Source organism: Bufo bufo, chromosome 9 (genome assembly GCF_905171765.1).
Source record: "Bufo bufo chromosome 9, aBufBuf1.1, whole genome shotgun sequence".
Taxonomy (NCBI): Eukaryota; Metazoa; Chordata; class Amphibia; order Anura; family Bufonidae; genus Bufo; species Bufo bufo.
In genome coordinates this window covers 225,957,384-225,979,357 of record NC_053397.1, presented here as the reverse complement: position 1 = coordinate 225,979,357, position 21,974 = coordinate 225,957,384, and the positions used below count along the sequence as shown (strand labels likewise).

At 51.7% G+C, this 21,974-nt stretch overlaps 1 protein-coding gene across 2 annotated transcripts; it reads left to right on the top strand.

Annotated features, from left to right (window-relative positions):
• Positions 1-12,307: 12,307 nt before the first annotated feature.
• Positions 12,308-21,285, top strand: LOC120979420 (nuclear autoantigenic sperm protein). Of its 2 annotated transcripts, none has more exons than XM_040408174.1 (15): positions 12,308-12,601; positions 14,649-14,696; positions 14,768-14,878; positions 16,637-16,717; positions 16,813-16,916; positions 17,889-19,010; positions 19,229-19,272; positions 19,577-19,653; positions 19,820-19,893; positions 19,975-20,163; positions 20,244-20,410; positions 20,643-20,705; positions 20,775-20,861; positions 20,941-21,054; positions 21,133-21,285. In XM_040408174.1, exons 1-15 carry the CDS (start codon positions 12,567-12,569, stop codon positions 21,181-21,183), a joined length of 2,367 nt encoding a protein of 788 aa, XP_040264108.1. In that variant the 5' UTR covers positions 12,308-12,566; the 3' UTR covers positions 21,184-21,285. The 2 variants fall into 2 exon arrangements, with proteins under 2 accessions (XP_040264108.1, XP_040264109.1); XM_040408175.1 differs by having other exon boundaries at positions 12,309-12,601; positions 20,775-20,855.
• The last annotated feature ends 689 nt before the right edge of the window (positions 21,286-21,974 follow it).

Below are 21,974 nucleotides of genomic sequence, written 5' to 3'. Positions count from 1 at the left end.
CTGTATATTGTGTGGCACAGTGTAGCGGTATACTGTATATTGTGTGGCACAGTGTAGAGGTATACTGTATATTGTGGGGCACAGTGTAGAGGTATACTGTATACTGTGTGGCACAGTGTAGAGGTATACTGTGTGGCACAGTGTAGAGGTATACTGTATATTGTGGGGCACAGTGTAGAGGTATACTGTATACTGTGGGGCACAGTGTAGAGGTATACTGTATATTGTGGGGCACAATGTAGCGGTATACTGTATATTGTGTGGCACAGTGTAGAGGTATACTGTATATTGTGTGGCACAGTGTAGAGGTATACTGTATATTGTGTGGGGCACAGTGTAGCGGTATACTGTATATTGTGTGGCACAGTGTAGCGGTATACTGTATATTGTGTGGCACAGTGTAGAGGTATACTGTACATTGTGTGGCACAGTGTAGAGGTATACTGTATATTGTGTGGCACAGTGTAGCGGTATACTGTATATTGTGTGGCACAGTGTAGCGGTATACTGTATATTGTGTGGCACAGTGTAGCGGTATACTGTATATTGTGTGGCACAGTGTATTCGGTATACTGTATATTGTGTGGCACAGTGTAGCGGTATACTGTATATTGTGTGGCACAGTGTAGCGGTATACTGTATATTGTGTGGCACAGTGTAGAGGTATACTGTATATTGTGTGGCACAGTGTAGAGGTATACTGTATATTGTGTGGCACAGTGTAGAGGTATACTGTATATTGTGTGGCACAGTGTAGAGGTATACTGTATATTGTGTGGGGCACAGTGTAGCGGTATACTGTATATTGCGTGGCACAGTGTAGCGGTATACTGTATATTGTGTGGCACAGTGTAGAGGTATACTGTACACTGTGGGGCACAGTGTAGAGGTATACTGTATATTGTGGGGCACAGTGTAGCGGTATACTGTATATTGTGTGGCACAGTGTAGAGGTATACTGTATACTGTGTGGCACAGTGTAGAGGTATACTGTGGGGCACAGTGTAGCGGTATACTGTATATTGTGTGGCACAGTGTAGAGGTATACTGTATATTGTGTGGGGCACAGTGTAGAGGAATACTGTATATTGTGTGGCACAGTGTAGCGGTATACTGTATATTGTGTGGGGCACAGTGTAGAGGTATACTGTATATTGTGGGGCACAGTGTAGAGGTATACTGTATACTGTGTGGCACAGTGTAGCGGTATACTGTATACTGTGTGGTACAGTGTAGAGGTATACTGTATACTGTGGGGCACAGTGTAGAGGTATACTGTATATTGTGTGGCACAGTGTAGCGGTATACTGTATATTGTGCGGCACAGTGTAGAGGTATACTGTATATTGTGTGGCACAGTGTAGAGGTATACTGTATATTGTGGGGCACAGTGTAGAGGTATACTGTATATTGTGGGGCACAGTGTAGAGGTATACTGTATATTGTGTGTGGCACAGTGTAGAGGTATACTGTATATTGTGGGGCACAGTGTAGAGGTATACTGTATATTGTGTGGCACAGTGTAGCGGTATACTGTATATTGTGTGGCACAGTGTTGAGGTATACTGTATATTGTGTGGCACAGTGTAGCGGTATACTGTATATTGTGTGGCACAGTGTAGCGGTATACTGTATATTGTGTGGCACAGTGTAGCGGTATACTGTATACTGTGTGGCACAGTGTAGAGGTATACTGTATACTGTGTGGCACAGTGTAGAGGTATACTGTATATTGTGTGGCACAGTGTAGAGGTATACTGTATATTGTGGGGCACAGTGTAGAGGTATACTGTATATTGTGGGGCACAGTGTAGAGGTATACTGTACATTGTGTGGCACAGTGTAGAGGTATACTGTATATTGTGGGGCACAGTGTAGAGGTATACTGTATATTGTGTGGCACAGTGTAGAGGTATACTGTATATTGTGTGGCACAGTGTAGAGGTATACTGTATATTGTGGGGCACAGTGTAGAGGTATACTGTATATTGTGTGGCACAGTGTAGAGGTATACTGTATATTGTGGGGCACAGTGTAGAGGTATACTGTATATTGTGTGGCACAGTGTAGCGGTATACTGTATATTGTGTGGCACAGTGTAGAGATATACTGTATATTGTGTGGCACAGTGTAGAGATATACTGTATATTGTGTGGCACAGTGTAGAGGTACACTGTATATTGTGTGGCACAGTGTAGCGGTATACTGTATATTGTGTGGCACAGTGTAGAGGTATACTGTGTGGCACAGTGTAGAAGTATACTGTATATTGTGGGGCACAGTGTAGCGGTATACTGTATATTGTGTGGCACAGTGTAGCGGTATACTGTATATTGTGTGGCACAGTGTAGCGGTATACTGTATATTGTGTGGGGCACAGTGTAGAGGTGTACTGTATATTGTGGGGCACAGTGTAGAGGTATACTGTATATTGTGTGGCACAGTGTAGCGGTATACTGTATATTGTGTGGCACAGTGTAGAGGTATACTGTATATTGTGTGGCACAGTGTAGAGGTATACTGTATATTGTGTGGGGCACAGTGCAGAGGAATACTGTATATTGTGGGGCACAGTGTAGAGGTATACTGTATATTGTGTGGGGCACAGTGCAGAGGAATACTGTATATTGTGGGGCACAGTGTAGAGGTATACTGTATATTGTGGGGCACGGTATAGAGGTATACTGTATATTGTGTGGGGCACAGTGTAGCGGTATACGGTATATTGTGGGGCACAGTGTAGAGGTATACTGTATATTGTGTGGGGCACAGTGTAGCGGTATACTGTATATTGTGGGGCACAGTGGATGCTATATGTGTATAACAAACATACTCCACATGAACACTTACAATTACTTGACCCTTGGGGATCTCGGACGCCACTTCCACACTTTGGTCGGGGGCTCGGCGGAGCTGATGTTGTGTTTTATCCCAATGAGAAAGATTTCATAATAAGGATTTGGAGAAGGGGCAGAGGGATAGCAGAGCAGGGAGAGGCTGGTGCTGCTACTAGGGGGTCATACCATGGGGGAGTAGTAAAGACCACCATAAAACCCCCTTGTAATGCCCCCAGTTGAGCTAATGCCCCCATAATGTGCCCCTATATACTGCTCCTCTCCCCCCTTCCTTCTAGTGCCCCCCATAATGTACCAGTATAAAATGCCCCATATATAGTGCCCCAGTAGATGCTTTCAGTGTCTCTCATAATTTACAAGTATAAAATACCCCTTCTTAGTGCCCCCCGTAGATGACCCCATAGTATTTCTCTTCCCCCTTCCCCATAGTAGCCATCATAATGTGTCCCGGTATAAAATGCTATTGTACAGAGCCCCCCCCCCATATAAAATACCCCTTCTTTGTGGCCTCAGTAGAGGCCCCTATAGTGCCACCCAATAATGTGTCAGTAATAAGTGCCCCCAATAATGTGCCAGTAAAAAGAGCCCCCCATCATGTGCCAGTAATAAGAGCCCCCCTAATGTGCTTATAATAAGTGCCCCCATAGATGCCCCCCATCATGTGCCAGTAACAAGAGCCCCCCCCCCCCCAATCATGTGCCAGTAACTTACCTCCATGTCAGCAAAGCGATGCAGGCCTCTTCCGGCCTGTGTCCCATGCTGTACGGCTCAATGACGTCATCGCGCCTGCGCAGGCCTCTGGTAGGCACAGCCATCTGTATCTCTGTCCTGAGGACTGGAAGCGTTCATCTCCCTGTGACCTGCGGCCGCCGCCCCCCCTTCTGAGCAGCTTGGAGGGGGGGGGGCAATTGCCCTGTTGCACAGCCCCCCGGATCCGCCAGTGGCTTCACTGTGGGGATGGAGTTCTTCTGGTGATGGGCAGGGTTGTTTTTGCGCCAAACATATATTTTGGAATTATGGCCAACAAGTCCCACCTTGGTCTCATCCGACCAGAACACTTTTCCCACATGATTTTGGGAGACTTCAGATGTGTTTTTGCAGAATGTCGCCTGGCTTGGATGTTTCTCTTGGTAAGAAGAGGCTTCCGTCTTGCCCCTCTGCCCAGACATATGAAGAATATGGGAGATTGTTGGCACATGGACCACATGGCCAGGACTTGCCAGAGATTCCTGCAGCTCCTTTAACCCTTTAAGGACTCGGCCCTATTTCACCTTACGGACTTGGCCATTTTTTGCAAATCTGACCAGTGTCACTTTAAGTGCTGATAACTTTAAAACGCTTTGACTTATCCAGGCCGTTCTGAGATTGTTTTTTCGTCACATATTGTACTTCATGACACTGGTAAAATGAAGTAAAAAAAACAACCACATTTTTATTTATAAAAAAAATACCAAATTTACCAAACTTTTTTAAAACATTGCAAATTTCCAAGTTTCAATTTCTCTACTTCTATAATACATAGTAATACCTCCAAAAATAGTTATTACTTTACATTCCCCATATGTCTACTTCATGTTTGGATCATTTTGGGAAGGATATTCTATTTTTGGGGGACGTTACAAGGCTTAGAAGTTTAGAAGCAAATCTTGAAATTTTTCTGAAATTTTCAAAAACCCAATTTTTAGGGACCAGTTCAGGTCTGAAGTCACTTTGCGAGGCTTACATAATAGAAACCACCCAAAAATGACCCCATTCTATAAACTACACCCCTCAAGGTATTCAAAACTGATTTTACAAACGTTGTTAACCCTTTAGGTGTTCCACAAGAGTTAATGGAAAATAGAGATACAATTTCAAAATTTAACTTTTTTGGCAGATGTTCCATTTTAATATTTTTTTTCCAGTTACAAAGCAAGGGTTAACAACCAAACTCATTATTTATGGCCCTGATTCTGTAGTTTACAGAAACACCCCATATGTGGTCGTAAACTGCTGTACGGGCACACGGCAGGGCGCAGAAGGAAAGGAACGCCATACGGTTTTTGGAAGGCAGATTTTGCTGGACTGTTTTTTTTGACACCATGTCCCATTTGAAGCCCCCCTGATGCACCCCTAGAGTAGAGACTCCAAAAAAGTGTTCCCCATTTTAGAAACTACGGGATAGGGTGGCAGTTTTGTTTGCACTAGTTTAGGGTACATAAGATTTTTGGTACACAATAACAGCTTTTTTCAAACAAAAAAAATGATGTTTTAGTGTCTCCATATTCTGAGCCATAGTTTTTTTTAATTTTTTGGGCGATTGTCTCAGGTAGGGGCTCATTTTTTGCGGGATGAGGTGACGGTTAGATTGGTACTATTTTGGTGGGCAAACGCCTTTTTGATCGCTTGCTGTTGTCCTTTTTGTGATGTAAGGTGACAAAAAAATGGTTTATTTAGCACAGTTTTTATTTTTTACGGTGTTCATCTGAGGGGTTAGATCATGTGATATGTTTTTAGAGCCGGTCGATACGGACGTGGCGATATCTAATATGTATACTTCCCCCCCCCCCCCCCCCCCCTTTTTACCAATTTTTTTTCACTTTATTTGGGGAAAATGACATTTTTGTTTATTTTTACTTTGAACTTTTTTTTTTCACTTTATTTTTCGTCCCACTTTGGGACTTGAACTTTTGGGGGTATAATCCTTTACATTGCATTACAATACTTCTGTATTGGAATGCATTGGCTGTATGAGTGATACTGTGTGTATTACTCATACAGCTTCCGGGGGGCTGGATCTCACAGGCTCGTCTTCCTTAGACATCGCGCTGCCTTCCATGCCATCGGGTCCCCCTACAGCCCCATGGGGACCCGATGGCACCGCCGCCGCACTATAGAAAGCCGCAGGTCTGAATTGACCTGCGGTTTGCGGCGATCGCCGACACGGGGGGGTCACAGGACCCCCCCGCGCATTTAGCCTAGGTGCCTGCTCAATGATTTGAGCAGGCACCGTGTTCCAATCACCGCTCACCGGGCGGTGGTAATCGGAACAACACATGACGTACTGGTACGTCATGTGTCCTTAAGGACTCGGGAAACATGCCGTACCGGTACGTCATGTGTCCTTAAGGGGTTAATGTTGCTGTCGGCCTCTTGGTCGCCTCCCAGACCAGTTTTCTTCTCATCTTTTCACCAGTTTTGGAGGGACGTCCAGTTCTTGGTGATGTCACTGTTGGGCCATATCTTCTCCACTTGATGATGACGGTCTCCACTGTGTTCCATGGTAGATCTAATGCCTTGGACATTCTTGTGTCCCCTTCTCCTGACTGATCCCTTCTAACAATGAGATCCCTCTGATGGAAGTTCTCTGTGGACCGTGGCTTCTGCTGTGGGATGTGACTAAGAACATTTCAGGAAAGACCAACTAGAGCGGCTGAGCTTTATCTGGGGTCAATCAGAAGCCCTTTACATGACGGCCGGTGTCTGCCGACTGCTATCTAACAGGATTCTGGATGTGATTGCTTCATTCTGAACACAGCGACAGCCCCAGTTATAGGAGGGGGTGCACACTTATGCAACCACATTATTTAAAGTTTTTTGTTTTCTTCTCTCCACCTAAAAGATCTCAGTTTGTTTTTCCATTGAGTTGTACAGTTTATAGGTCACATTAAAGGAGGAAAAAGTTCTGAAATGCTTTATCTTTGTCTCCTTTGGGGGGAGGTGCTGAGGTTTTTTATGACATTTGTCAGATATCTGGGGCGTTGAGCTTTGTGTTGCCTGGGAGTGATTGTAGCATGCTGGAACCCTAGGGGCCCACACTTTAGCTGTGGGGCCCTATGAGACCTCTGTACACCCCCGTCCACCAGTAGATACTAAGTGGGAACACTGGGTGAGGCCTCTTACACACAAATGTTATTTTTTTTCGTTTACGTTCTGTTTTTTGTGTTCCGTATACGGAACCATTCATTTCATTGGATCCGCAATTCTGTATTCCTTCCGTTTTCGTTCAAACATAGAACATGTCCTATTATTAAATAACGTTCCATGGCTCCATTCAAGTCAATGGGTCCGCAAAAAAAAACAGAATGCAGCCGTATGTCTTCTGTATCCGTTCCGTTTTTGCGGAACCATCTATTTAAAGTTTTATGCCCAGCCCAATTTTTTTATGTACTTACTGTTTAAACATTATTGTATGCTTCCGTTTCTGATCCGCAAAAAACGGATCACCAACAAGAACCAAACGGAAAAACGGAACAGAAGCGGAAACGCTACTGAAACAAAAAACGTATCTGTGAAAAACGGACCGCAAAATACTGAAAAAGCCATACAGTCGTGTGCAAGAGGCCTAAAGCGGACATGGAAAAGGAATTTTGGCTGAGAGAAAACCCAGTGTCAGGCAGCTGCTGCCAAGGCTACTAAGATCATGGAGACACAGGTGACGAGGACATAGCACAGGGGACATTACCGGTCAGAGCGCACACGCAGGACAGTGTACAGCGCGGCAGGGCTGTAGTGACGAGCTGAGCCTGCAGCAGCAGGAGCGACATAACAGCGCAGTGTCCAGACACGAAATGTAGCGGTTTATGTGCCAGACATCGCTGCGCTGATCACTGGACAGAGTGACTGTGGCGCCAATAAATCCCCCCCCCCCCATACACTGCACCATAGGGCGGCAAATGGCGGGGGAGGGGGCTGTGCTCTGCCTCTAGAGGCGCTGCACATCATAAGAGATCAGTGCTGCGATATTTATGTTGGGGGAAGAGAACCGTAAAAAATCCAGCAGTGCACACACGTAATACCGCAGTGCATCTCCCAGGGCGCGTAGAATCACCGCAGGCCTCACAGAGCAACGCCAGATTATAGACGGAACGGCAGTACAATCGATGGCGACATTTATAAACCTGCATCGGCCGTTATCATCACGTGTAAAGTGTACGACTCAGTACGGGCAGGATCTCACACAGCGGCCGCCACGCAGCACGGACACAACGTGCACAAGCAGCCCCAGGGTAGAGCGTCGCGCAGCCGTCCGCCTGCACCCACAATGTAACCGGCACACGGTGCACATCACAGGTTTATGTGCAGCGCAATTCAGAGCCAGCTACGTGGAACAGACCCGCGGTGCAGACTCTGGAATACGCTCCTTGTCTATTATCTGCGCAGATCTTCAGTGCGGATTGGTCGGGTCATGTGACGTGCAGGTTCTGAGGACGAAATGCAGTAAAAAATCCACCGCTGTGCGAGTCCTGACTGCGCAGTCATTGCTAGAATTCGCCACCATTGTCTGAGAGGTGCAGGTGGTCCGCACCCACTCCTAGAACGGAGCCCGCAAAGTGAAGGAGAGCGACCCCTCATTCATTCCTATGGGAGTGCCGAAAATAGCAGAGCAGCGGCTCTTTCCATCAGCCCCATAGAAGTGAATGGAGCAGTAGGCGCGCTTGCGCTGTCACTTCCCATTCATGCGCCACTCAGCTATTTTCAGCAGTCCCATAGAAATAAATGAGGGGTCCGCTCTCCACTCTGCGGGCTCGTTCTAGAGGTAGATGCGGGCGCTTCATCTATACTCGCCATAAAAGCTGTCTTAATGCACGCGGACGTGGTTCCTCACACGGTCACCGAGTGGGGGAGTGCGGGGCCGGTGTCGGGGAGAGAGGGGCCGATGCAGAGGAGTGGGGGCCGGTGTCGGGGAGTGTGAAGCTGGTGAGGGCCAGTGTTGGGGAGTGAGGGGCCGATGCAGAGGAGTGCGGGGCCAGTGTCGGGGAGTGAGGGGCCGATGCAGAGGAGTGCGGGGCCAGTGTCGGGGAGTGAGGGGCCGATGCAGAGGAGTGCAGAGCCAGTGTCGGGGAGAGAGGGGCCGATGCAGAGGAGTGGGGGCCGGTGTCGGGGAGTGTGAAGCTGGTGAGGGCCAGTGTTGGGGAGTGAGGGGCCGATGCAGAGGAGTGCGGGGCCAGTGTCGGGGAGAGAGGGGCCGATGCAGAGGAGTGCGGGGCCAGTGTCGGGGAGAGAGGGGCCGATGCAGAGGAGTGCAGAGCCAGTGTCGGGGAAAGAGGGGCCGATGCAGAGGAGTGCAGAGCCAGTGTCGGGGAGAGAGGGGCCGATGCAGAGGAGTGCGGGGCCAGTGTCGGGGAGAGAGGGGCCGATGCAGAGGAGTGCGGGGCCGGTGTCGGGGAGTGTGAAGCTGGTGAGGGCCAGTGTTGGGGAGTGAGGGGCCGATGCAGAGGAGTGCGGGGCCAGTGTCGGGGAGTGAGGGGCCGATGCAGAGGAGTGCGGGGCCAGTGTCGGGGAGAGAGGGGCCGATGCAGAGGAGTGCAGAGCCAGTGTCGGGGAGAGAGGGGCCGATGCAGAGGAGTGCGGGGCCAGTGTCGGGGAGAGAGGGGCCGATGCAGAGGAGTGCAGAGCCAGTGTCGGGGAGAGAGGGGCCGATGCAGAGGAGTGCAGAGCCAGTATCGGGGAGAGAGGGGCCGATGCAGAGGAGTGCGGGGCCAGTGTCGGGGAGTGAGGGGCCGATGCAGAGGAGTGCGGGGCCAGTGTCGGGGAGAGAGGGGCCGATGCAGAGGAGTGCGGGGCCAGTGTCGGGGAGTGAGGGGCCGATGCAGAGGAGTGCAGAGCCAGTGTCGGGGAGAGAGGGGCCGATGCAGAGGAGTGCGGGGCCAGTGTCGGGGAGTGAGGGGCCGATGCAGAGGAGTGCAGAGCCAGTGTCGGGGAGAGAGGGGCCGATGCAGAGGAGTGCGGGGCCAGTGTCAGGGAGAGAGGGGCCGATGCAGAGGAGTGCAGAGCCAGTGTCGGGGAGAGAGGGGCCGATGCAGAGGAGTGCAGAGCCAGTGTCGGGGAGTGAGGGGCCGATGCAGAGGAGTGCAGAGCCAGTGTCGGGGAGAGAGGGGCCGATGCAGAGGAGTGCGGGGCCAGTGTCGGGGAGTGAGGGGCCGATGCAGAGGAGTGCAGAGCCAGTGTCGGGGAGAGAGGGGCCGATGCAGAGGAGTGCGGGGCCAGTGTCAGGGAGAGAGGGCCCGATGCAGAGGAGTGCAGAGCCAGTGTCGGGGAGAGAGGGGCCGATGCAGAGGAGTGCAGAGCCAGTGTCGGGGAGAGAGGGGCCGATGCAGAGGAGTGCGGGGCCAGTGTCGGGGAGTGAGGGGCCGATGCAGAGGAGTGCAAAGCCAGTGTCGGGGAGAGAGGGGCCGATGCAGAGGAGTGCGGGGCCAGTGTCGGGGAGTGAGGGGCCGATGCAGAGGAGTGCAGAGCCAGTGTCGGGGAGAGAGGGGCCGATGCAGAGGAGTGCGGGGCCAGTGTCAGGGAGAGAGGGGCCGATGCAGAGGAGTGCAGAGCCAGTGTCGGGGAGAGAGGGGCCGATGCAGAGGAGTGCAGAGCCAGTGTCGGGGAGAGAGGGGCCGATGCAGAGGAGTGCGGGGCCAGTGTCGGGGAGTGAGGGGCCGATGCAGAGGAGTGCGGGGCCAGTGTCGGGGAGTGAGGGGCCGATGCAGAGGAGTGCAGAGCCAGTGTCGGGGAGAGAGGGGCCGATGCAGAGGAGTGCGGGGCCAGTGTCGTGGAGTGAGGGGCCGATGCAGAGGAGTGCAGAGCCAGTGTCGGGGAGAGAGGGGCCGATGCAGAGGAGTGCGGGGCCAGTGTCAGGGAGAGAGGGGCCGATGCAGAGGAGTGGGGGCCGGTGTCGGGGAGAGAGGGGCCGATGCAGAGGAGTGGGGGCCGGTGTCGGGGAGAGAGGGGCCGATGCAGAAGAGTGCGGGGCCGATGTTGGGGAGTGTGAAGCTGGTGCGGGGCCAGTGTTGGGGAGTGAGCGGCCGATATAGAGGAGTGCAGAGCCAGTGTCGGGGAGAGAGGGGCCGATGCAGAGGAGTGCGGGGCCAGTGTCAGGGAGAGAGGGGCCGATGCAGAGGAGTGCGGGGCCAGTGTCGGGGAGAGAGGGGCCGATGCAGAGGAGTGGGGGCCGGTGTCGGGGAGAGAGGGGCCGATGCAGAGGAGTGGGGGCCGGTGTCGGGGAGAGAGGGGCCGATGCAGAGGAGTGCGGGGCCAGTGTTGGGGAGTGAGCGGCCGATGCAGAGGAGTGCAGAGCCAGTGTCGGGGAGAGAGGGGCCGATGCAGAGGAGTGCGGGGCCAGTGTCAGGGAGAGAGGGGCCGATGCAGAGGAGTGCGGGGCCAGTGTCGGGGAGAGAAGGGCCGATGCAGAGGAGTGCGGGGCCAGTGTCAGGGAGTGTGAAGCTGGTGCGGGGCCAGTGTCGGGGAGTGAGGGGCCGGTGCAGAGGAGTGTGGGGCCAGTGTCGGGGAGTGAGGGGCCGATATAGAGGAGTGCGGAGCCAGTGTCGGGGAGTGAGGGGCCAGTGTCGGGGAGTGAGGGGCCAGTGTCGGAGAGTGAGGGGCCAGTGTCGGAGAGTGAGGGGCCAGTGTCGGAGAGTGAGGGGCCAGTGTCGGGGAGTGTGGGGCCGGTGCAGAGGAGTGAGGGGCCGGTGCAGAGGAGTGAGGGGCCGGTGTCGGGGAGTGAGGGGCCGATGCAGAGGAGTGTGGGGCCAGTGTCAGGGAGAGGGTCTGATGCAGAGGAGTGAGGGGCCAGTGTCGGGGAGTGAGGGGCCGGTGCAGAGGAGTGAGGGGCCAATGTCGGGAGTGCGGGGCCAGTGTCGGGTACTGGTACGGGGTAAGTGAAGGAGCAGTATGGGGGAGTGCGGGGCCAGTGTCGGGGAGTGAGGGGCCAGTGTCGGGAGTGCGGGGCCAGTGTCGGGGAGTGCGGGGCCAGTGTCGGGGAGTGCGGGGCCAGTGTCAGGGAGTGTGGGGCCAGTGTCGGGTACTGGTACGGGGTAAGTGCAGGGGCAGTATGGGGGAGTGCGGGGCCAGTGTCGGGGAGTGAGGGGCTAATGTCGGGAGTGCGGGGCCAGTGTCGGGAACTGGTACGGGGTAAGTGCAGGGGCAGTATGGGGGAGTGCGGGGCTGGTGTCGGGCACTGAGGGGCCGGTGTCAGTGCAGGGGCTGTATGGGGGAGTGCGGGGTCGGTGCAGGAGAGTTGGGGGCGGTGTGGAGGTCGGCACATCCTCCGCCACAAATGACCCCCAATGAGTCAAAAGAACCAGGGGAAGCCTGAGGTCATCGCCCAAACAGCGGGGAAGGCGAGAAATCTCCAGAAATGATAAATCCTGGATCTTCTGAGGCTCCATGTTCAGAGATGTTTGGATACACTGTGACAAATCCTCAGCTGTGAGGTGCATCAGCACCAGGACTGGTCTCCGCCCTCTAGATGTAAACAAGAATGGTTCCTCTCTCTGACTGCAAGCAGAGATCTTACAAATATTGAGGAATTTAGGAGAACATCTCGCTGTTGCCCATAGCAACCAATCACAGCGCAGCTTCCCTGCATCACAGCTCTCTAGAAAGCGGCGCTGTGATTGGCTGCTATGGGACGAGGAGAGCCCCGGCTGTAGACCGTTTCCGCCGCGCTCCCCTACCGTCTGTCAGTAAGTGTCACGACACACTGATCCGAACCTCCAGCTCCTCTGATTACAGCCCGGTGACACGCGGCCCGCGTCACGTGACCTGCAGACAATAGGCCGCCATTAGCGCGGGAAACAGATCAGAGGTTAGAGGTCATCGGAAGCCGAGGGGCGTGCTCTGTGAGGGCGGGGCGTGGCTAAGGAGCGGGCGGTATAAGAGCGGCTCCCGGCGCGGGGGATACGATCTGCCATCTTCTCCCCTCACTCTCAGCAGGCGGCCCTCCAGTCAGTGAATAGCGGCAACATGACCGACGAGGCAACGGCGCTGCCGGAAGAGAAGTAAGTGGGGTCGGCGGGTGACAGTTGTCACGTGGAGCTCCGGTCTGCCGCTGCTCGGACGGACTCCCGCTCTTGTCACCGCGCGGACTGTGGGGCTCTCCCCGGCCGTCGCCGGCTCCGTGCGGGCCACACAGTGAGGGCGCGAAGCCGGGATCTTTCCTGGCAACAGAGTCGATTGATCCGCTTCCTATTGGCTGACGCAGACGGGCCCGCCGGCAGCTCGCCCGCTGATTGGCTGCTGGGCCCTCGGCGCGCTGCCTTTGTGTGACCAGGTGACAGCTCGGGGTTGGCGCCAAATGTCTGCGGAGCCGGCGTCAGCATCGCCTGCAGGGCCCCGGCCTTGTCTGGACCTCGCACCTCCTGTGGCCCCTGATGGGAGCCTCTCCCGGCTCTAGTTCTGGGGGGTGTCTGGTCCATGTGCAGGGTTTGAGGGCCGCCATTGCTCCGGCAGGTCCAGTGTGTCTTTGTGCCAGTGCTCGTCACTTCCTGGTGTACTGGGCCACAGCAGGACTGTGTTGTATGTAGCATGGCATGTAGACGGTGACGTGACCCTGCATGCCGTATGTAGCGTGACCGGTGTATGGCATGTACACGGTGACGTGACCCTGCACGCCGTATGTAGCGTGACCGGTGTATGGCATGTACACGGTGACGTGACCCTGCACGTCGTATGTAGCGTGACCGCTGCATGGCATGTACACGGTGACGTGACCCTGCACGTCGTATGTAGCGTGACCGCTGCATGGCATGTACACGGTGACGTGACCCTGCACGCCGTATGTAGCGTGACCGGTGTATGGCATGTACACGGTGACGTGACCCTGCACGTCGTATGTAGCGTGACCGCTGCATGGCATGTACACGGTGGCGTGACCGGTGTATGGCATGTACACGGTGACGTGACCCTGCACGTCGTATGTAGTGTGACCGCTGCATGGCATGTAGACGGTGATGTGACCCTGCACGCCGTATATAGCGTGACCGGTGCTTGGCATGTAGACGGTGACGTGACCCTGCACGCCGTATGTAGCGTGACCGCTGCATGGCATGTACACGGTGACGTGACCCTGCACGTCGTATGTAGTGTGACCGGTGCATGGCATGTAGACAGTGACATCTGCGTGTTGTATGTAGCGTGACTGCTGCATGGCGTGTAGACGGTGACGTGACCCTGCACGTCGTATGTAGCGTGATCGCTGCATGGCATGTAGATGGTGACGTGACCGCTGCATGGCGTGTAGATGGTGACGTGACCCTGCACATCGTATGTAGCGTGACCGCTGCATGGCGTGTAGACGGTGACGTGACCCTGCACATCGTATGTAGCGTGACCGGTTCATGTAGACAGTGATGTGACCCTGCACCGCCGCGGTCTTTGGCCTCTGTTCACACATGCAGCAGAGTCTGATGGGAAGTTACCGATCCAATTGCGGTGATCGCCTCGCTACTCACAGCAGAAGGTTTGTTACAGTTGTCTTCAGTGTAAACCTCCTGAGCTCTGGACTGATACACTGTAACAAACCAACAGGGCTGTATGATGCAGAGAATTGGTTAGACCCCGTACAATTGTAACAGACCTGCAGCAGTGAAGTGTGGCTGAGGACGGGGTTTGTTCCCGGCCTCCCTTGTCTGGGTGACGTGTGATCTGTGACCAGTGCTTAGTTTTTTGGGGGTGGTCGGTGACATCACTGGATGGACCCTGAGACTCAGATGGAACGTGACCTGACTACCACAGATTGTAGACTGACGAAGGGTTGTCGGGGCTGAGTAGCTGTGAAGGGGCTCTCAGTCTGATCCCTGTGATGTAGCAGAGCTCACATTGTTGGGTCATGTGGTAGGAGACATCTTGGGATGAAATGTACGCACTTCTATAGCGCTGACATATTCCGCAGCACTTTACAGACCTTGGCGTCCAACTGTCCCCAATGGGCTCACAATGTCAGGTCCCGATCAGTATACATGTTTAAAGCGCTGCGGAATACAGTAGTGCTATATAAGTGCATTAAATGAATAAATAAAACGTGACCTTTCTCCTTATCTTGTACAGGATGGAAGAAGTTCCTGCTCCTTCAACATCTGCAGAACAAGTTGATGGGTAAGGACCCCCCCCATCTGTCGGTGCAGGACCTCGATGTGTGCAGAGAATGACCCTCTCCTCCTTTACAGGGCTGACGTGGATGCAGAAGCCAAGAGGCTGATGGCTGTGGGTAGCCGAGACCTGGTCATGAAGGACATCCGCTCTGCCGTCAACGCCTTCCAGGAAGCCAGCAGTCTTCTGTGAGTGGAGGGGGGGTTACTGCGCTACTGCTATCAGACATCCGCATATGGCGTTAATGGCTGCGAGGACCTGAGGGGAGTCCTCACTGCTCCTGCCAGTTTAATGGTTTAGATGCCACTAGCAATAGTGACTGTGGCATCTAAGTCAGGGGCACTGTCTAGCCATTGGTACTCAACGCTAACATCCAGGTGTGATAATGATGGAAGGCCCTGTCAGAAGCTGACTCGGTGTAATGTACCAGCATTCAGGGCGTCGCAGGGTCACGTCCCCTATTCGCTGCTTTATTAGAAGGAAAAATCAAATACGCTCTAAGTTGCGGAGTCTGTAACGACCCGCCCTATAGACTAGGCTCAGTGACAAATATCCTGGTCCAGACGGCGCTCCTGCCTGCTGTACCTGGCTGGGGGCTTAGTCTCTAACCCTTGTCAACAAATGTGCAAGATTCAGTAAACTCTGCCTATTGTGGGGGGCTGCGGTCCTGCCCCAATATTCTATGTAACACCTGCGAGCTCAGAATGATCCCTGCACCCCCAGGTGAATTTTGTGGGGGTGTAGCTTCCAAAATGAGGTCTTTTGAGGATGTGTTTTGGCACTTTACTGACTCTGCAAACGTGAAATGGATGGTGTCTGAGCAACACCCTGAAAAATGGAGGCTCCAAAATCCACAAGTTGGGCCTCTTTTCTGAAGCTGCTATTGGAGTCCAGGGCCTCATGGGAGATTAGAAGATCTGTTCAGGGACGGATCTCTGTACAGCATCAATCTGACGTTTTGAGCGAAGCGACATCCAAAGCCTATGTTTATGGCAAAGTGAAGATTTCTTGGCATTGTGCTGGAGCGATGGGCCCATATAAGAGATGAGCAATTCTCAAGTCCAGTTTAAATACACGATTGTTTTAAATAAAAAAAAAAATGGCTTTTGTAGGCTCATGCGCTTCAAAATCACAATGTTGCATATATAAAGTTTAAATTGCCCCCATTCTGTATAATAAAAATACCTAAATAACAAATTTAAATCTATATAATTTTCCAATACAGGGAATGAAGTAACAGAGGAGAAGCCATTTTTCATTGCTACTTACCCCAAAAAAGTAATAAAATATGGTCAAAAAGCCCCACACTCCAAAATGGTATTGATAAACTACAAATGGTCCTGCAAAAAATGAGCGCCCCCCCCCCACAGCTCAGAACTATAGTTATGGGGTCAGAATACGGTGATGTAGTTCTTCTTCAAAGACCTAAACCTGTACATATGGGGTATTGGGTCAGTACAATTAGAGAAATAAGGGCATGGGTTAGTTTTGCCTCAAACAGAACATGTAAAATGGTGGAGGAATTGCATTTATTTTCCAATTCCACCCCACTTGGAGTTTCTTACCGCTTCCCACTACATTTTATGCCATAATTAATGGTGGCGTTAGAAAGTACAACTTGTCCCGCAAACAATAAGCCCTCACAGCTATGTGACCGGAAAAATAAGTTATGGCCCAAGGAAGATGGGGAAGAAAAGTTTAAAATGAGAACCTGTGTCCTAAGGGTTAAGTGCTGATCTACTTGGCTGTGCGGGGGTGCACCCAGGATACGAGCGCCACCTTCTTCCAGAGGCGGATTAGCTCTAATCAGATGTAAAACTTCCTTTTACTTCCCAGCAGTTCCTTAGGCTTCCCCTGACCTCACCCCCCCCTCAGTGCATGTTAGGCAGAAGGTCAGGACCTACCCCTTCAGGTATGTTTCCTAATGTCCCCTTCTATTCTTACAGGGGGAAGAAATACGGGGAGACGGCCGACCAGTGTGCAGATGCCTTCTACTACTATGGGATGGCTCTCCTGGAGCTTGCACGGTAAGAAGCCACCCCCTGCAGAATCTATTGGTGGGGGCAGCCCCCCTGGATCTCTGCTCTTTCTTTGCTGACCCCTTTGTACTTTGCTTCCACAGAATGGAGAACAATGTCCTGGGTAACGCTCTGGAGGGAGTGCCAGAAGAGGAAGATGAAGAGTCTGATAAGGACCCCAATATCCCCAGTGCCTCCAACCTCAATGGTATGTGTGCCCCCCAGATCTCTCTACTTGGGGGGGTCCAGCCACATGTAGTGTAAATGCTGTGGAGATCGGTGCTTATTTGCTGCAGATTTCGCTCTGCAGTGTGGACTTCAGATCTTATTGCAGGCGGAGACTTGTCTTCATCCCGTCATGCTACAGACAATGCTGTGCAGCGTTTCTGCTACACGTGGCTGTAACCCTTTGAGTCCTGGGTCTTTACTGTCGTCAATGTGTCACTTATGACTGGCACTGTCAGTGGTCACCACTGCAAAGCCCCCCCGGGCTGTGATATCTCCAGAGTCTGTGTAGGAAATGCTTCTACAAAGGTGTCTTGGGGCTTGTCATGCACAGCTCCAGCCAGAAACTTGCATGTCAATGGCTGACTGCCTATTGGGGGTTTCGTCTCCAGTATGTATGGCTTATCCATTAAGTAGTCAGTGGGGATCACATCATGGACTACTACCCATGATGCTTCCTGTGCCATACATGCTAGAGATGAGAATACCCTTTAAGCATCTTCTGCCAGTCCTGTGTGGATGGCCAGTGCTTACTGGTTGTAAAGGGTTTATCTGGGAGTTGATGCAAACTTGATGGCAGGAAAACCACTGTGCACTCCAGTGCTGATCTTCGGGTGGCTTTTGCAGTGACTACTTTCATCCATGAGATTGCAGTGGTCTGGTGTTGTACATGCTAGGGTTACTGACTAGTGATATATGAACAGGGTGTTATCACTGCAGGACCTCCAAGTGTCAGCTCTGGTGTGTTGGGGGGCTCAGCTGTTAGCACCCAGACTGAATATTAATGTCGCTGCATAGTGACGGAGCCGGTGGTGGTTGCGGCACTTCCCTTGGTCCTCAGCAGAGTGTAGTAAAATGCATGCAATGTGATCAGAACTCAAATGTCTGTCACCTGTTAATGTCTCATGCTCCCATGGCTGTCACTAAAATGGAAGGATTTTTCTCAAACCTCTAGAGAAAGAAAGGGATGAGTTAAGAGAGCAGGTATATGATGCCATGGCCGAAAAGGATGAGAATGGGGACTCCAAAGAGGCAAAGGCTGAGGAAGAGAAGGCAGAAGAGATGGAGTGTGAGACATCCTCTGATGCTGCAGAGGTGAAAGACAAGGCTGAAGGAGAATCTGCAGAAGTGGAAAAAGCCACTGGAGCAGAAGGCAAACCAGAGTCCTCGTCTGAAGCTGCGGGTGAAAAGGAGAGCAAGACTGAAGCTGCGGGTGAAAAGAAGGAGAGCAAGACTGAAGCTGTGGGTGAAAAGGAGAGCAAGACTGAAGCTGCGGGTGAAAAGGAGAGCAAGACTGAAGCTGTGGGTGAAAAGGAAAGCAAGACTGAAGCTGCGGGTGAAAAGGAAAGCAAGACTGAAGCTGTGGGTGAAAAGGAAAGCAAGACTGAAGCTGTGGGTGAAAAGGAAAGCAAGACTGAAGCTGTGGGTGAAAAGGAAAGCAAGACTGAAGCTGTGGGTGAAAAGGAAAGCAAGACTGAAGCTGTGGGTGAAAAGGAAAGCAAGACTGAAGCTGTGGGTGAAAAGGAAAGCAAGACTGAAGCTGCGAGTGAAAAGAAGGAAAGCAAGACTGAAGCTGTGGGTGAAAAGAAGGAAAGCAAGACTGAAGCTGTGAGTGAAAAGAAGGAAAGCAAGACTGAAGCTGTGAGTGAAAAGAAGGAAAGCAAGACTGAAGCTGTGAGTGAAAAGAAGGAAAGCAAGACTGAAGCTGCGAGTGAAAAGGAAAGCAAGACTGAAGCTGCGGGTGAAAAGAAGGAAAGCAAGACTGAAGCTGCGAGTGAAAAGAAGGAAAGCAAGACTGAAGCTGCGAGTGAAAAGAAGGAAAGCAAGACTGAAGCTGCGGGTGAAAAGGAGGGCAAGTGTGAGGCTGAAGCCGTAGGTAAAAAGGGCAAGACTGAAGCTGCAGAGAAGAACAAAACCAATGAGGGGGAGGCCGACTCTACACAAGGACCTGAAGAGAAGCCTGAAGGAATGGAGGACTCTGAAGCTGCTGCCAAACCTGAGGAAACCACTGCAGAAGAGGAAGACAAAACTGAAGGTGATGAGGCAGAGCCAATGGAAGGGGAAGAAGGAAACGGAGGTGAGGAAGTAGATTTGGGTGGATTCCTGTTCCCTGAATGCACCTGTCTGGTGACCTGGCAGCGAAGGTCTGGAACGTTCCTGCACCTGAGTCTGAGATACCAGTAGTTACCAATCTGGTGGTGGTGGCACGATGGTTCTGTCCACACATGGCATGCATGACACTTCACTCTGCTCCTTGCTGCTCAGTCTGACGTTGACTTGTGTTTTTTCCTGTAGAGGAAGGATCAGAATCTGATGAGAATGAAGAGGCAGAGGAGAAGGTGAGTGCCGGCTGATGCTTGTTGTGTCTATTGCTTTAATGGTTCAGAATAGACTTGGATGCATCCATATGGGAAAATGTGCAGTTACATTTGAATACCCTCTGCACTGCAAAGGGTTAAACCCACTGCAGAAAAGTTGAAGCCTTTCACCTTCCTGCCCCTGTTCTGCTGTGGGCAGGATATCCACTGTGCGCCCGTACACTTGTAGCACTGCTGTCTTACTGGCAAGCTGGAGATGCATCAGTCTGCGTTGGAGCTGTGTACACTAATCATCAATCAGATTATAACACTGAGCTTATTTCAGGAAAATGAGGAGGAAGAAGTCGGCAACCTGCAGCTGGCCTGGGAGATGCTGGACCTGTCGAAGATCATATTTAAGAGGTAAACGCCACAAGGAGCTCGGCACTGACAGCCTGGCACTTGTATTCTATAGATGTGCAGTTTTGGGCTCTACTTGCACCTCTCGGGCAATTTGCTTCAGGGATCTAAGATGTGCATTGTAAAGACCTATATCCAGATCACCCTATAGCCTAACTATCTCCTCCAGGCATCCGGACAAGGCCTCTCAGCTGAAGGCAGCTCAGGCTCATCTGAAGCTGGGAGAAGTCAGCATAGAGTCCGGTGAGTCTCCCTGGAGCCTCCTCTCTGCAGGTGACGGGATCCTTCATGATGTATTAACTCCTGATGTGTTCCATCCTCCAGAGAACTACACCCAGGCAGTGGAAGACTTCCTGGCATGTCTGACCATCCAGAAGGAGCATCTAGAAGAGCATGACCGGCTGCTGGCGGAGACACACTACCAGCTGGGCCTCGCCTATCAGTACAGCTGCAAACATGAGGATGCCATCTCTCACTTCACACAGTCCATAGATACAATAGAGAAGAGACTAGGTAAGTGCATTGTGTAGCTGACCTGTTCAGACCCGGTAGATAATGGGGATGGTCTGAACAATGTTCATCTTACTCCACAGCCGTCCTCACAGAACTGGAGAAGGCTTCAGAGGAGTCCAAGGAAGAGACCCAGAAGGAGATGGATGAACTGAAGGGTCTACTGCCTGATATCAAGGAGAAGATTGAAGACTCCAAAGAAGCACAGAAAACTGCAGAAGACACAGACAAGGCACTAAAAGAGACCCTGGTTAGTAACCTCACTGCATCCGCGCTAGTGACGAGGCTGCAGCAGTGGAACAGCATCAATATGTACATTATCTGAGCTGCGACCACTGAACTTAACCTGCTTGTTCAGTGTCTGCAGACCCTGCTCTGGTGACTTGGATCCTTGGAAGTGGCCCCAGAGCATGCGCTGACCTCCAGCACTTTCAGTGATCACTTCCACTGTGCATCTGTTTAATACATTGATTTCCTATCAGGGTGAAACTTCCTCTGGATTTCCAAAAGAGAACGGCGGCACTTCTTCTTCTTCTACATCAGCTGTAAGTAATGCCTACAGAACCTGTAAGTCTCTCAGGCCTGCACTGGTGACTGAGCCTCTGTATCTACAGGCCGCAGCGGAGAAGAGCGGGGACTGCACTGTACCAGCAACCAACTGTGTGTCTGACATCTCTCATCTAGTACGGAAGAAGGTAAATGTATGTCATTTACAGCTATAGCACAGGTGACTAAGGGGGGTATTAGAAGCAGCTCGTATTAATGACTGGTATCCTCCAGAGGAAACCGGAGGAGGAAAGTCCCCTGAAAGACGCCAAGAAGCCCAAGCCAGAGCCTGTTGAGAATGGGTCTGGGAGCGGTGACGCTGTGGTGCCCACAAATGAGAAGGCAGAGGTGGGTGCTGCGCTGTGACATCCATGCCCCTGGTATAATAGTGTTGTCTCATAACAGGCCTCTATCTTCCACCCGCAGGCCGAGAACGAGACTCCCATGGAGACAGCCGCAGTGGAGAGCACTGCATGATGACTACCTCACCACAGACTCTGTACATATTTTTCCACTTTTGATTTTGAGCATCTTTTTGTAAAACAAAATAAAGAATGGAATAAAAACCTTTTTTTTGTAGTAACTTGTATCACTGCATGTGAAGCTCCTGGGGTAACATGAAATAATGGGACCCTTCAAGAACTGAGGGGGTCAAAGGTGAGTTTTCATTAGAAAACTGCATGCAGTGCAACTCCTATGTAAACTATAGTGATCTCAGCTGTGAGCAGAACATCCAGGACTCCACTGACACATAGTAACAAACTACCAGACCTGTGCTGATGTCTTGCTGAGAGCCGGACTAGATCTGTGCATGAAAGGATTCCAGTCACTGACTGCAAACAAATCAGGGGGAGATTATACTGAACCCCCTGACCTTAGAAGTGTAAGGACTTGTAATCTCTGCAGATGGGCCAAATAGGAGGACTGCAGGGGTCTTTGTGTGACTGCAGTATTACAGAATACTCTGGACATGAGGCAGGGATGGTGTCTGTCACTAGACGTCCTCATGGGGATGTCATGCCCTGTAACGTAAGTCGGGCTGCTGCAGTGTTTCTCTTTTATTTTGTTTTTTTTGTGATTCCAAAAAATAAATGCTTCCTATAGCCACTGAGCTATTCAGAAGTATGTAGGAGTATAGCACTGCCTGCTCTTCCCTGTCCACCTTGCTGCGGTGGATGCACATGCTCAGTTCCATCCTTCAGTTTCCTGAGCTTTGACGGGAGAGCTGCAGTGGAAAGGACATGTCCCTAAACTGCAAGCGTGTTCTA

What these genes read in the sequence shown, in the direction of transcription:
- LOC120979420 (XM_040408174.1), top strand. Translation starts at nt 12,567, where the DNA reads ATGACCGACGAGGCAACGGCGCTGCCGGAAGAGAA. An exon ending in ATGAAGAGGCAGAGGAGAAG is followed by an intron (nt 19,273 to 19,576) that starts GTGAGTGCCGGC and finishes AGCTTATTTCAG; the next exon opens with GAAAATGAGGAGGAAGAAGT. An exon ending in AGGCACTAAAAGAGACCCTG is followed by an intron (nt 20,411 to 20,642) that starts GTTAGTAACCTC and finishes ATTTCCTATCAG; the next exon opens with GGTGAAACTTCCTCTGGATT.